The 15,889-nt window shown below is 24.9% G+C and overlaps 2 protein-coding genes across 2 annotated transcripts; both read left to right on the top strand. All coding sequences in view use genetic code 6, as the record gives it.

Moving 5' to 3' along the window:
* Window positions 1-637: 637 nt before the first annotated feature.
* Window positions 638-4,252, top strand: TTHERM_000762849 (endo-1,4-beta-xylanase xylA, putative; the record flags this gene model as incomplete). Its single annotated transcript, XM_012800395.1, has 1 exon — window positions 638-4,252. A coding segment is annotated over one exon (3,615 nt), but the record flags the coding sequence as incomplete, so codon positions are not given.
* Window positions 4,253-5,270: 1,018 nt separating this feature from the next.
* TTHERM_00762850 (inositol-triphosphate type 1 protein) lies at window positions 5,271-15,659 on the top strand (the record flags this gene model as incomplete). The annotated part of the gene is made up of 20 exons (XM_001025343.2): window positions 5,271-7,154; window positions 7,292-7,843; window positions 7,898-8,107; window positions 8,168-8,500; window positions 8,551-8,772; window positions 8,825-9,382; window positions 9,443-10,069; window positions 10,125-10,784; window positions 10,850-11,431; window positions 11,522-11,565; window positions 11,628-11,772; window positions 11,827-12,210; window positions 12,262-12,702; window positions 12,761-13,301; window positions 13,355-13,743; window positions 13,799-14,145; window positions 14,208-14,496; window positions 14,558-14,716; window positions 14,767-15,163; window positions 15,331-15,659. The coding sequence occupies 20 exons, from the start codon at window positions 5,271-5,273 to the stop codon at window positions 15,657-15,659; spliced, it is 9,093 nt and encodes a 3,030-aa protein (XP_001025343.2).
* Window positions 15,660-15,889: the final 230 nt, after the last annotated feature.

Below are 15,889 nucleotides of genomic sequence, written 5' to 3' on the forward strand. Positions count from 1 at the left end.
CCCACCCCAACCCCAACCCCAACCCCAACCCCAACCCCAACCCCAACCCCAACCCCAACCCCAACCCCAACCCCAACCCCAACCCCAACCCCAACCCCAACCCCAACCCCAACCCCAACCCCAACCCCAACCCCAACCCCAACCCCAACCCCAACCCCAACCCCAACCCCAACCCCAACCCCAACCCCAACCCCCAACCCCAACCCCAACCCCAACCCCAACCCCAACCCCAACCCCAACCCCAACCCCAACCCCAACCCCAACCCCAACCCCAACCCCAACCCCAACCCCAACCCCAACCCCAACCCCAACCCCAACCCCAACCCCAACCCCAACCCCAACCCCAACCCCAACCCCAACCCCAACCCCAACCCCAACCCCAACCCCAACCCCAACCCCAACCCCAATTTTTTTATTTAAAAATTTTGTTAAGAATAAGATAAATTTGTAAATTTGAATGAGAATGAGAATGTTTAATTGTGGATATAATAATTTGATTTTATAACAAATTGATGGTTATCTTTGAATTAAATTTTTTTGATTAACAACATTTAGTCTATTAAAATTAATACAAATATTTGATACATTAAAGGGTAATAATATAATCAGTTTAATAAATTAGTAATATAAAACACACTAACTAAAAGTTAGTTAATTAGCAAGTAAATCTATGAATAATATGAGTTTGCAAGGGATTTATAGCGCTTACTGCAGTAATGTAATGCAAGGAGTTTAGACAATTTTACCATAATAAAATAATATATAAAATTCTTTAAATACAATTTAAGGACCTTTGTGCTAATACTACAATTCATCTTTAAAAAAATATCGCAATAACAGCCATATAATTCAATAAACATAGGGGTTAATATCTGAATAGAAAAAAAATTTTAGAGAAGCTTAAAATGTGAAATTATAAAAGTATCTAAATTAGTAAATTCAAGGTTAGCAATATCCTTACCTGTAATAGCAAACAAACAATTTGCAGATGCTAATTTTGAAAGATTTATACTCAAATTTTTTTTAAGATATTATGAGAGAATATAAATTTTATCAGTAAGTAATGACAGATATTGATCTGCAATATCCTATTCAAAATAAAATCAAAAAGAGTTCTAACAATAATAAAGAATGGTTTGAATAAAATTATATTAACATCTTAAAAAGTTAAATTACAAAGAATAGTTAAATTAAACAGACAATAATGCAATTTAGGAATACTAACATACCAAAAAAAGTGCAAAAAATAATTTCAAAATAATAAAGTTTTCACAAAAATAGAATTTTAATTGAAATTGACTAAGAAGAAGTTAACGATGTTAGCGGGATAAAAAAATAATTTTAAATACAGCAATAAGGGTTATTTCAATCAGTATCGCCTTTGAATAAAATAGGTAAAAATGAAGTAAAATTTAAAATAACCAGTAGAAACTAGATTATAAATTCATCGAATTCAGTTACTCGAACTGAAAATAATTGGAGAGTACAAAAAAAAGAAGAGTCTAATAGTAAAAATTCGTAGATATTTCAAAAGAGGGTTCCGTTAAAAGATAAAAAAGAAAATTAGTATTTAGCAGAAGGGGAAGCTAAGCGATATAATTCTGTTACTAAAAGATATATTAATTATGATAGCAATACCACAAATACCAGTTATAATGCTTTCAACAAAGTTTAAAATTAAAACTTTAAAAAATACGATAGTAAAACTGAAAATGACTAGTAACTAAGTGATGAAGAAGAATTTACTTATATGGCAGGAGGTGTTAAAATTAGAGTAAATACACTTTCTGGAAATACTAGATGTGAGAGAAGTTAGTCATTAATTAAAGAATTACCAAATAAACTTTCAGATATAAATTTAAACAAAGTAAATTTTTCTGGTTAAAAAAATAACAACCATTAGATTATTAATTAAAGAAAAATTCTAACTGACCAATTGATTTCTATCTCACCAAAGCATAACTATTAAGTGTACATGGATAGTAAATATTTTGGAAATAATGATGGAAATCAATAATAACCAAAATATAAAACTGAACAAAATATAATAGATCATTATTCTTTAAATTGGGAAAAAAATTAGAATATTGAAGAAAAATCTTAAATTTTAAACTTTTTAAAGAATCAGAAATAAAATAGCAAATAAAATTTAAATATTTAACAAGTTTCAAGTGTGTTAATTGTAAATTAAAATCAACCCTAAATTAACTCTTCAGTTTTAAAATAGTAAAATATGTAATTACTTAAAATAGAAAACTTACACACAAGTCCCACTTCGAGGTCAAAATAGAACTCATTTAGTAATAGTACAAATTCTAATTCTTATTTAGACTAAAGCTAAGCTCGATATAGATTATAAATTAATCCTAACTGCACTCAACTTCCTAATATGAGAATTCCCTCTTCAAATAGAGTGCAAGGCAGTTCTTAAACAAGAGGGACAGAATAAAGTTCTTTAGGAGTGATGCCATAATAATAATCTAATTAATTATCATTTTAAAATCAACCTCTGAATCCATAAATATATACAAATTTAAATGAATATTTTTGCTAAACTCCATCTCAAAAGTAAAGGGAAATAAATAATTAAACTTCTAGATAGAATAAACATGAGGTAAAAGGCTCTAATATAGTACAATTAACTCCTTTACAAAGTAAATCAAACAGTAATCTAGAAAATAAGGAAGAAATCTCAAAATCTAAAAATCAAAAAAGAGACAAAAACACTTTAAAAGATTTAATTTGTTCATATTATGAAACCCCAAAAAACATTACTGGCAATGCTTAATCAGTTTTATCATAGTATTCCCCCATAAATAATAGGCAAGATGCATTAAAAAAACAAATAAATTTAGAAATTGAATAAAAAAATAGTATCAACCAACAAGCATAGTGCTAAAACAATCTACCATTAAATGAATTAGAATTAAAATAATTAGATTAAAATTTTCTTAAAGAAGGTAACTAGGCAAAATCACCATATAAAAATGGGTTTATGAGGGAATTTAAGGATATAAATAAATAATAATAAGAAATCAAAGAATTGGATAGCAATATTTAATTGAATATACCAAACTTACTTGCAAAAAAAGAATCACATTTACTTAATAATACTTTTAATCTTTAAATTGCAAACTAAGATGAAGAAAAGTAAAGTTAATTATAGTAAATATAAAACACCATTTGGTTTTCAAATAACTAAATATTTGGATTAATTTAAGATAATCAAAATAATACAATTAACGATTATAAACAGGATGAGTAAAATATTAATACTATCCAAGCCAAGTTGGATGAACAATAAAAATATGCAAATTACAGTTAGATTAATATCTAAAACACTTATGATGATAAATATAAGATTGATATTAATAGAAGCTTTTAAAGAAGAGAAAATTCAATTGAAAAAGATAAAAAAAATGATTACAAAAAAAATTAAATTTTATCCTCTGAGTTTTTAAATAAAGCAGTGAATAATCAAGATGAATATATAAAGTAAAATTAAGAAAAAAGTTATCTTTTAACAGATAACTCTGCTATATTTTAAAAATTGTAAAATAATATAAGATCAAGTCCAAGCACACCTTTTAGAAAAGTGAATAATTCGAGACAAAGAATCTATTAGAATCAAAGATAAATTTTAACAGAAATTTAAAAAGGGAACCCTGTTTTGAGCTATATTTAAACTTAATACAACTAAACATTATTAAAGGATAACAAAATGCCATAAGGTGTTTCTAACGATAAAGTTTCTTAATTAAGAAAGATTTCTTTACTACCTAAAGAGAAAATTGAAAGATAAATTGATTCTTTAAATAATTTGAAAGCTTCTAGCTCAGAAAGGTCTCAGGAGAGATAGTAATATAAAAATAATAATAATAATCCTTACCTTCAAAAGAGTGATTTTTTGAAATAGGTAAAAAAGAAATAAGATAAGAATAAAATAATTGGATAACTTTTAAATTTAAGTGAATATTCTAATCTAGAAGGTTATTCATAACTTAATACTTTTAAAGAAAATTCCTGCCAATAAAATTCAATTGAATCAACAAAAAGAAAAAATAAAAATTAATGTGAAAATGATTAGAAAGAAGGAATTTCAGAGCTTTAGTATAAAACAAATAAATAAAATTGTGCTTAACAAGAAATTACAAAACCAAATATTAATTGCAATTTAAATAAATATGAGATATAGCAAAAATTTTAATTAGAAGCAATTATGAATAATTAGCCTAATGTAGTTAGAATCTGAATATATATATATTAATTAAAAATTAATTTGTTGATTTATAAATAATTAAAAAATATAAATTTGTATTTTAATATATATTAAATTAATTAATGCCAATTTGTCATTCATTATCTTTAAAAATAATAATAATAATTTTTATCTTTTTTAGATATTTGCTCATAATATTGATTTGAAAAAATGAAACCAATAGTTTAAACTCTAACTTAAATAAATATTAAGATTAATAAATTTTATGTTTATTTAGAAATAGATTTTGAGTTACACTGTAAGAATTAGTATCTAATTTATATTATCTATATAAATATTTTAAAGTATTTGGTAGGAATATTATCAATTAATATTGAAAGTGTTTATTGTAAATTTAGTAACACTCGAATGATAGTTTTACAAATTAAATTAATATAAGTAATCTAAAATTAGAGAGGAAAAAAACACTATTTTGCATAAATGAATTACGCATTAAGTAAATCATGTCACACATTATAATACAAATAAATATTCGGATTTTAAAAATTTGATAGCTTTTTTTTGGATGACAGGCACTAATAAAATATTATAACCAGTTAAAGAAATAAAAGTAGTTATTAAATTAAGATAAAAGATTCTTAATTTTATTATTATGAGTGATTAATATGTTCTATCTAATTGATCCTACTTAGTTTTTGATACAAATAGTTAAAAATATCTTTGATTTATTCATATTTATAAATGCATATTAGTAAAAGTTATTAATACAAATATAGTGGTTTATCTAATAATTATCTTCTATTAATTTTTAATTTTTTAGCAAATAAATTAATAAACAATCGATTTTGATAATCTCATAAATTCAATTAATTTTTAATTTTCTTTTACTTTTTTTCAATTAAGTTAAAGCAGTAATAGTAGTAGTAGTTAGTGTAAGGCACATATAATTGTTAAATAGCTTTTAGTTTCTAAGTATTTTATTAAAAGCGCAGCATATTTAGGTAAAAGCCACACTAAATTAAAGATAAATTGAAAAATACATATATTTACAATGGAGAGATACCTTAAATATGGAGATTATGTTATGCTTTATTCTGCAGAGGATCCTGTCAAATTTATGACAGCAAGGTCATCTTAAGAGGGAGAAGTATTTTTTATTGAGAGCTAGTCACCTATTCTTAGGGAGGATATTAGTAGTTATCCAAATACTAGTGAGCTAGTCTTTGCTATCTATCCAAAATAATATTATGAGGCTTCTAAATAGTTTGAAAAGTTCAAGATGAGAAAAGGTACAGACTTTGATGATGTTATGTCAATTTAAAAGGGAGAAATTTTAAAGCGTCGTATGGAAGCAGAAAAAGATTTAAATGAAAAAAAAATTTAGAGTTTACATGGATAACCAATAACAATAGGTTCAGAGGTTTAGCTATTTCATATTTATTCAAGAAGTTTCGTTAAAGCAACCCGTGAAAAGAATTTCTTTGATTTGAGTATAAACCATGGTCAAAATGACTAACTTGTTACTTAATAAAGCACTGTAATCAATAAAAGGCCAGAGTTAAGCTAAAAAATTTAGTCACAATAAATTAATCCATATACTCCTCCAAGTAATGATGTGAAGCACTCACGCTCAGCGAGCACTTTATCTACTCAACTTTTTACTTTTGCAATAGGTCCTACTGTAGAATCACATAAAGATATGTTTTCTTTAAGACTTTCTCGCCAAATTAGCTCTTCCACACATTTTGAAATTAGGATAAATCCTTATCTTAACTTCAAAAAAGAAGGAGAAAAAATTTAATATGATGAATGCGTTTATTTTTATAATCCTAAGCACAATTCTATTATATAAAACTAAGGCTTATGTGAAGTTGAGAATACATCTGAAGGAGTTGGTTTACAAGATAATGGAAATAACAAAAAAAAGAGTTTGTTTTAAAATTAATATGCTCATCTCACTAAAAATTTGCGTATTCCTTTCACTATTGAAAAATCTAAAATATATAAGCACTATTATGCTGCTCATAAAAAGAATAACATTCATCTTTTTGGAATCATCTTCTTAAAAAGTAGCAAATATATCACTCTACCATCTAATTATTTGACTAAAGATATTGCTATTATAGTTCCTATGAAAGAATAATCATAGCAGACTTTTAATCCCAATAGTCTCTCAAAAGAAAATAACACAAAAGATAATGCAAATGGAGCTAATCGTGAATTCCACAATAAAAAGCAATTTCTTTAACTTCTATTTAAATAAGCTTAAATTATGCGTGAATAAGAAGGAGGAGGGAACATAAATTAGATAACCAAAGGTGTTTTAGATAATGTCAATTTATAAAATATGTCTCCAGAAGAAAAAATTATGGTTTAAGATTAATTTTTGCAGTAGTAAAATGACCTCAGCTCATAAAGTGTTTCAAGATAAAATTAATACAATAAAAATAATAATATGGAAAGAATATACTATGGAGATTATGTCAGGATAAAACACATCAAACGTAATGATAAATCTACAACTCAGTTGATTTCTGAGTCAAACCTTTGTGGCTTTTGCCCAAATTTACTACTTATCAACGATAAACCTCATATTTACCACGAGTAGTATCCTTCTTCAGGAATTTTTTAAATTGTTCCTATTGATGAATCATTCTTCGGTTAGCCTGTTGAATTTGACAAACAATATTATGGAAGTGCGAGTTTTAGACTGAGACATGTTAACACATCAAGATATCTTAAATTTAATAGATTAGATAATAATGTAACTCTTTCTGAAACATTAGAAAAATATAATTCGTTGTTTAAAAACCAACCCTAAGTTCCCTTGACGAAAAATTAAAGCTTCAATCGCTCAAAAAACTCACCTAGATGGTTAAATAAACTTTTAGGAAATTCTGGTAATGGAAATAACTCACCTTCAATTCGACGTTCAGTAATAATTATATTTATATTTGATTTAATACATTTAAGTTAATATTTAATTCAATGTAATTAATTTATAAATAAATGATTTTAAAGCAAATATTTTTAAAAATTTGTTGTGGTTAAACTTTTATTTTTAATTATCAGAGCATAAGAGTGAAGTAATTAGTAGAGGGATTGAATGTAAATAAGAAAGATTTTACTTTCACTACATAGGAAGCAGTGGCTATGTAAGATGATTTATAGGATTGGTATTCTGAAAATGCTGACCTACTCATAGAGAGTGGAAGTAGGGAAGAAAAGTATTTATTGGAGCACAATTCTTTCTGTATTAAAGATGAAAAGCTAAAAAGTTTTATTAAAGTAAATTTAAATGACAATGAAGCTACTGAAATAGTTTAGGGTAATATGATTGAAGATGATGATTACATTAAATTAATGTTTAACAACTTAAATCCCCTGGAGCGTAAATACTATCCTCTTGAGATATCATCCTAAAATGGAGACTTTTTTTATTTCACGTTGTGTAAGCCTAATGAAATTTCTGATTTGATGATATTGAATTGCCATCTGGACTAGTTCATGAATATATTAGAAAATCCATAAAAGTGTCTTTACAGCCAAAAATTCATAGAAAAGGCTGAAAACAATCTTCTTAATTTACTGATGTGGCTTTGCAACATTCATCCATCAGATAGAGTATGTCTAATTATATAAATAAAAGTTATTTGATTTATAAATTAAAAAAATTAGTAAAAGCCATCCCTCTAAGACTTGAGTTAACCTCCAGTCCATCAAAAGTAGAATATTTTTAGAGAAAATGGGTTAATTGAACTACTGATAAACATAATACACTTAATACACCAAGAAAAACTTTTAAATAACAGCAATATGGAATAGAATCCTCACATCTTTCCTTTTGTTTAAACTATTCTAAAGTTATTGCAAAATATTTGCTATAAGGTAAATTTATTTTGCTCAAGAAAATGAAATTATAATGTTTTATGTAATAAATATATATAGAATTATGCTAATTCAATTTATGCTTTACAATGGTATTTCCTTTTTAGAGAAATTATTCTTGATGAAAATGTTATTTTAGACATAAGATTTGATCTTTTTATTAATGATTTATTCAAAATCACTGATTTAAATGTATCATATCAAGCAGATTTTGAAAGCATTTCTTCTAAAATTTAATATGAGGATTTTAATATAAACGCACTCAACTTGATTTTATCTTTTTGCTAGTATAACGAATATCGTTAAAAAGACCAAGAAGAGGAGATGGTCAAGACTATTTTTAATACTAAAGAAAATATCTTTAGAAGATTAGTTTTAAAGCCAAACAAAAATGTAATTAATAATTTAGAAAGAAAATTATTTAATTTATTTTTTAAACCCAGGTTTGCATAGAAATAGATACACAAGGATTTGAATATGTTATAGATCCTTTACTTGAAGCAAATGAAAGAGAGGTATGGGATTATTCTATTGCTGTAGTGAATTTAATGGTAGAGTTATGTAAAGCTAATGTCTCATTAGTTATAGATTAAGTTGAATACTTCTATCCTTTTAATGCTATTACACAAATTATACAGAATTAATCACTATCTTGCTCCTATAGAGTAATTTTATTTGCTTTTAATTACTTTAAAAAATATATTTATTCAAATTAAGTCAACCATTTTGACATTGATTAAAGAAAGTTATATGCGATTTGACTTTAGAGACAGCATTGCTTCCAAATTCCCTGATTATATAAAATTTAGACAGAAAAATTTAGAAATAAAAGACTAAAGAAAGATTTCACAAATAGTTTAGAGCAGATATTTTTCTTTATCTGACGTAGATTTTAACTTAAAGAATTTTATCTAGGAAGAAATAAGATTGATGAACAAATTGATTAAATCTCCTATTCAAGATAAAGAATTATTTGAATTATATAAGCTAGGAAAAATTATTCTGCAAATGCAACTATTTTTAGTTGAAAGATAAATTTATGATTTGAAAGAACTAGAAGAAATAAAGACAGATATACAGAATCTTTTGGAAACTCTCATTAATGTATATGAAAATGAGTTTAAAAAAGCCAAAAAAGATGATAGAGAAAAAATTGGTGGTCTGTTTGTAAGAAAAGGATATACTATTTAATCAGCAGAATAGACTGAATGGATAATAAGTGCATTACAAAGCCTTTAGCAAATAGAATATAGAAAGCAGAATGAGCTACTTGAAGTAAATTTCAAAAAAATCTTAACTTTCAAATAAACATTTTATTAAAATTTATTGAAAAAGCTACTTTATTAAAGTCCATAAACTAGTGGCTACTTTGATTCAGCAAATAATTAATTACATTCAACAGAGGCATTGGAAGCACTTTAAGAGTTTGCAAGAAGCTAAATTGAAATAGAAAAGTGTGAAAACTTGGCTAAAAACCTAACAAAACTTCTCCTCTTTAATGATATTCAAATTAAAGCCCTCGCTGTTTAAAATATTTATACAATTTACTCAAGAAATTTAAATTTTTATACTAGTGTGAACATCATTTAGCCTATTGATGGGAAAAACTTTGGACTTTACTAAAAATTTTAGCAAATTCATGACTAAATTCACCACTATGTTATTAATCTTAAATACGTTTTAAGTAATGAAGATGAAAAAAAGAATTTTTATTTAGAATAATTGTAAAAAGTTTTTGATGAATTGTGTGATGAGCTTTTTATTTCTTAACACTAAATCGACAGTTAGTAACATAATAAAAATTCTAAATGTAATATATTCGATAAAGAGAAAGCCAACATTGAGTCAAATAATGAAGTTGATCCAATTATTTCATAGGACTAGGCTAAATTAATAAAAAATTCAGGAAGTAAATTAAAAGGAATGACAAAATCTGGCTTCAAGGAATAAAAATAAGAAATCGTAAATTATTCTATTATTGTAAATTGATTTAAATATTAATTAATTTTTATAATAGCAAACTGAATAATAGCCTTAATATTATCATGTTTGGGGGAATTATTATGTGGATTTAAATTAAATTTAAAAATATTAAACTTTAATGGCAAATATGAATTACCATAAAAAATTACTAGACTTGATAGATTTTTTTTACAGTCAAGTTCCCATGATGAAAGGTAAAGAACATGTAAAGCTGTAAATTAGCCAACACTGTGTGGCTATTTTGATACATTTTATTATTAAAAACCAATCAAACTAAGATTTACTTCTTAGTGATAGCAGATTGAGTGGAATAAGTTAAGAGCAGGAAGAAAGTGTTAAGAGTATTGCTTATAGAATTATATAAAATGATAGTGCTATTTAACAGTTATTCTTTGTTTTACTCTATTAAATATATAAAAATAATTATGCAGAACTAATGAATTTCACTTCATCTAAATCAACTATGAAATCAATATTATTGGAAGTGATGAAATCGATTAAAGATAAAATTCCAGACGATAAGACATATTCAATTTATTTTTTTGATATCCTCAAATACTTCTTTTCAATTAATGGAAAGAACATTACTCAAAATATACTACTTATTATTTAAGAGATATCTGAAAAAATACCAGCATTTTCTTATGTTATTAAGACAATTTGCGATTCTGTAAGTCATCTTCCCACTAGAAACGTAAAATTTTTAACACTACTATAAATTAGTGAGTAAATTAGCACATATTTAATTTTAAAAAATAGTTTGAAGATGATATTCAAGAAGAAATATAAAACAAAGATGAGAGTGATGATGAAAATAATGAACTAAAAGAGAAAGAGGATAGTAAAAATTAGGAAAAATAAGAAAAAAAAATTAGAATAAAATGTGAAGAAAATGCCTGTATTTTAATAACTTTTCTTCGTACTTTGAAAGAAATGGTAAAAAAGTCATCATCTTAGATTTATACTTTTGTAAGAGGAATATTTTCAATCAAGTAAATAAAAGAATATTTATCCAAGACATAGTATTTATATCCTCTCAAGTTAGAGTATTTGAAATTTCTTATGGAAACATATATAAATTCTAAATAAATGGAAGCATAAGAATACATAGAAGTTAGTGAAATTGTCAACTTACTAGCTCATGAACTTTTTAATTATTTAGAAATGACATAAAAGAAAGAACTATATGGAAAGCTTTAGTTATATTCAAGATTTAGGAGTATCTTCGAAGAGAAATATGGATATTCTACCCATTAATTAGTCTAAGTTACATTATTAGAATCATTCGAAGTTTACATTATTCAAGGTATCATTCCTACAATCAAAGGGTTTGTAGACAAGGTAATTTAATCATAATAGATATTGATAATTTAATTTTTGTTAAATATTTTTTTTAGTATTAAAATTTATATAATTTAAAAATTTTAATAGATTTCTTCTACTCCCTCTGATAATGACGCGAAGTTAGTTGATATGTATTTTATTAAATTCTTTTTTAAGTTAAAATGAATATAAACAAATTAAATTAATTAATTAGTTTGTTAGAAGGTTTAAAGAGAATTCATGAATATTGGGATAATACAGATGTATATTGGACTTAAGCTAATAAAGAAGAATTCAATGAACTAAAAAAGTAGATAGGAATAAATGCTAAATAGTTCACTACTCCTTCTAGACCAAGAGTAAAATTGTTTATTAAAAAAATATATTTATCAAAAGGTAATTTTTCTAAATAGGGTTCAAGAGAAAAAACTCGCAAAAACTCAGGAAAGAAGAGAACATTTATTGGAGGCTTATTCGGATCTTCCAACAAGGAAAAAGAAAAAGATCCAAAATCAATGCAACTCGACTTTAACTTTGCTGATAAATAAGATATCATAACTAAAAAACTAAAAAATATTAAAGAGCTATAAGATGAACTCTCTTATTTAATTTAAGAGAAAGGCTAAGTGTTTAGTCAAAAGGCTAATAAATCTACAAACAAATCCTAATAAAATAAAATGAAAAATCAAAAGAAGCAACAAATTTTTAATCCTAAAATCATATCAAGATATCATGACCTTGAAATCGATAACTTAGTATCAATCTACATATAAATGAAGAAAGAAAAACCAGAAGAAGTACTTATTTAATAAATAAACGAACATATTTTATTTTACATTTTATAATAGTTCAGAAAGATTCTTTAAAGTCTGATAGATGTTCTTACAAAATACACAGGTAAAAAAGAAGAAGCTATGGGCATAAGGCTTAATGCGATGAAAATGTTAAGAAAGATTTCAAATTATAAAAAAGATTAAAAAATTAGTGATAGTATACAGAGGGATTTGAATGCTATGGGTTTTTTAAATTTTTTGTGTGATGTTATTGTAGAAGAGGATGATTCTAAGATGAAATTAGAGTATATTCTAGGTTTAAATAACTTTATGGAAAAAGCAAATTTAGAAATACAAATGTCGTTTTACAAATATTTGTAAGACGATTCTTCTAACAAATTTATAAGGACTCTTTAAAACTTTTTAAAGAGCAATTTTAGTTAATTCAAAAATTACATGAAAAATAATATTGGATCACAAAACAGCTAGGGTGAAGAATAGAAAAATTTTAGCCAGGTAATAAATACCTTAAAATTTTCAATTAATTTTTGTTATATTAAACTTTTAATATTAGATAATGGATAGTATTTAAGAAAATTGCATTTAAACTATGGAACTGATTAGATTGTCTTGTGAGAACCACTTTTCTAAAATGCAGGACTTCTTGAGAGTTTAGATTGACAGTCATAATGAAATTAAAACTAACTCAATAAATGTTGTAACATTACTTGCAGATATTTTTGAAAAATATTGCAAAGTTTTGAATGAAAGTAATCTTTAGTTTGGTCTCTAAATTCTTAATACATTAATTGAGCTAATTCAAGGTCCCTGCATTGAAAATCAAAATATCCTTTGTCATACCAAATTACTTGAGAATCTCGAAGATTTAATAGCTGATTTAAATATTAAAAGTAAGAAATTTATAGGATCTATTAAAAACACTAGAATATTCACAAGATTCTCCAGAAAGATATTCTTGCTACTCAGAGGATTATTCGATGCGAATGAAGATCCAATAATTATATCAAAAATTAGCAATTATGTAGATCCCCAAATGCTAATTTAAAAAATGAATTTTACTTATAAGTAATATTTGATGATTACTTCAAAAATATGTAAATTTAATTTAAAACTACAAAATTTAAATCAATAATTACTCAAAATATAGCAAGTAAGCATTAAGGCCTTATCTAATTCTTAAGTATAATGAAAGATGAGACCAAGAAGCAATAACTTCTTTTAAAATAAGACAAAGCAGAAGAGGATGAAGAAGGAGATGATTCTTCTGTTTAAAAAAATGATAAACTTCTTACATAGAAATTAACTAAAAAAAATGATATGAATGGTTACAATTTAAGCAATTAATATAATGCCAGTAATATACCTCATAAAAAGAAATAAACTATCAAGCAATAACAATATTCATCTGATGTCATTACTTATATGAGAGGAGATGAACTTATTAATGAAGGATTTGATGCCTACATTTTATTAAAAAATTTATGCTTCCTTGACCCTTCTTTCAACAAGAGATACAATTATTATCTATAGAATATAGTAAATTTTTTAAATATTTTTTTAATAAGTTTTATTTTATTAAAAAATATAAAAGGAAATTTAAGAAGACAAATATAAAGAGATTCGTTAGACTCTAAATTTTTATAAATTAAATACTTGTTCTATTGAAATTGTTAATTCAAAAGGAAATATTTAAAAAATTATTTTCCGTATCCCTAAACTTATGAAATACTTTTCTACTACATCCTAAGAATATTTCATGGATAATTGTGAAAGAGGTAGTGCTCAGGAAAAAGTATCATCACTGCTGGATAATTTAAATGATTTCCATGAAGAAATGAAACATTTCCTATACTTAAATTCTAAAAATCTATTTTTCAATTTGACCTATCTCTCTTATTTCAGGAATCTTAATCTTTTTGTCATCTTAATTATTAACCTGTAAAATAAATAAATTATATTAATTATTTAAGCTTTTAACTATTTATTTTTTTAAAATTTAGATTTATTTTATATGAGTGGGATTAGAAAAAAGATATTTCAGATGATTAAACCGAGGAAATTACACTTGAGGTTAATTAAGATGCTAAAAACTTTAAAACTTTTATTCAAATCATGTAGCTAATAATGAGTTGTTTAATATATGTCATTTGGCTCATATTTTAATTTCCTCTTGAGCTTAAAAAATCAATCTCAAATTTCAATGAATATGAAGAAAAAACTTTTAAATATAAGGCAAACAACTAAAATGATATTCGTCAACAATCAGATGCATAGAGAAAAATTACTAAGGTACTTTTTTCATTTTTATTTAAAGAATAATTAAGGTAATAAATAAATCTTATATTAAAAGCTAAATAGGGCGTTTAGGAGATTTATATATATAGCAAATCACTTGGTTCTTGAAAGTCACTTTATATATCTGTTGATAGCTATTATTTTTAGTATTTTAGGTATAACTTCAAACCCTGTCTTTTTCTGTCTTCTTTTGCTCGATATAATTGATCGTTCTGTATAATTACTTTAAACTTTTAAATATAGCTAAATTTTATTGTTAATTAGGTTGTGCTAAGAAATGTTATTAAGTCAATTACTTTAAATGCTCTTTCATTGATCATGACAGCTATTTTAGGTATTATCATTGTTTACATATATACTATGATAGGATTCTATACTCCAAGTTTGAAGAATGAATTTAAATTTGCAGGAAATAATGATAAAATGGAAGTTTGCACAGATTAGATAGACTGCTTTTTATTCTTTTTAAATTTCGGCCTGCGTAATGGTGGAGGTATTGGTGACTCATTTGTCTCACTTAAAGATGATAATCCTTCCTATACAGATTTATTTTTCTTTGAAGTTTCTTTCTTTGTTGTTATTATTATCATGATTTTAAACGTTGTCTTTGGTATTATCATAGATACATTTGCTGAATTAAGAGATATGAAAAATTTTAAAGGTAATATTAACTTTATTTTTTAATCTATTTGATATTTTTAATTTTCAAGTTAAATTAAATGAATATAGATATAATATTCAATCCAATTTACTAGTTTATATTTTTAACAAATAAAAAAATGCTGTAAAAAATTGCTTTTTATAATATATTTTTGTTAAAACGAATAGATAATGATTAAAAAAATAACTGTTTCATATGTAACATTCAAAGAAGCTCATTTGAAAATGAGAGAATTAATTTTAAAAAGCATTCTTAAAAAGAACATAATTGCTGGAATTATTTAGCCTACATAATAATGCTTGATTATAAAGATTCTAATGAATATGATGGAATAGAGTATTATGTAAGCGAAAAAATTTAAAAATAAGATATGTCATGGTTCCCAATAGGTAAATCTCTCACACTTTAAGCGGAAAGGCAAAAAAAGAATTAATAAGGTATTGATTAAATAAGTTTACTTAAGTCTAATAAATAATAAGATAACTTATTTAAATGATATTGAAATTCTCTAAATGAGAAATAAAATATTTATATTAATTATATAGTTTAAAATTATAAAATAAATTAAGCTACCAACTATACATACATATATAAGCAATTAAATTTTCAATAATTGTAAATATATTTAGATATATTTAACAATGTTACTTAATTATTATATTAATTTATAATATGTGATGCAATATTTATAATTTTTGAATTATAATTTTATTTATAACTAATTTT

This window comes from Tetrahymena thermophila (assembly GCF_000189635.1).
Source record: "Tetrahymena thermophila SB210 genomic scaffold scf_8254284, whole genome shotgun sequence".
NCBI lineage: Eukaryota > Ciliophora > Oligohymenophorea > Hymenostomatida > Tetrahymenidae > Tetrahymena > Tetrahymena thermophila.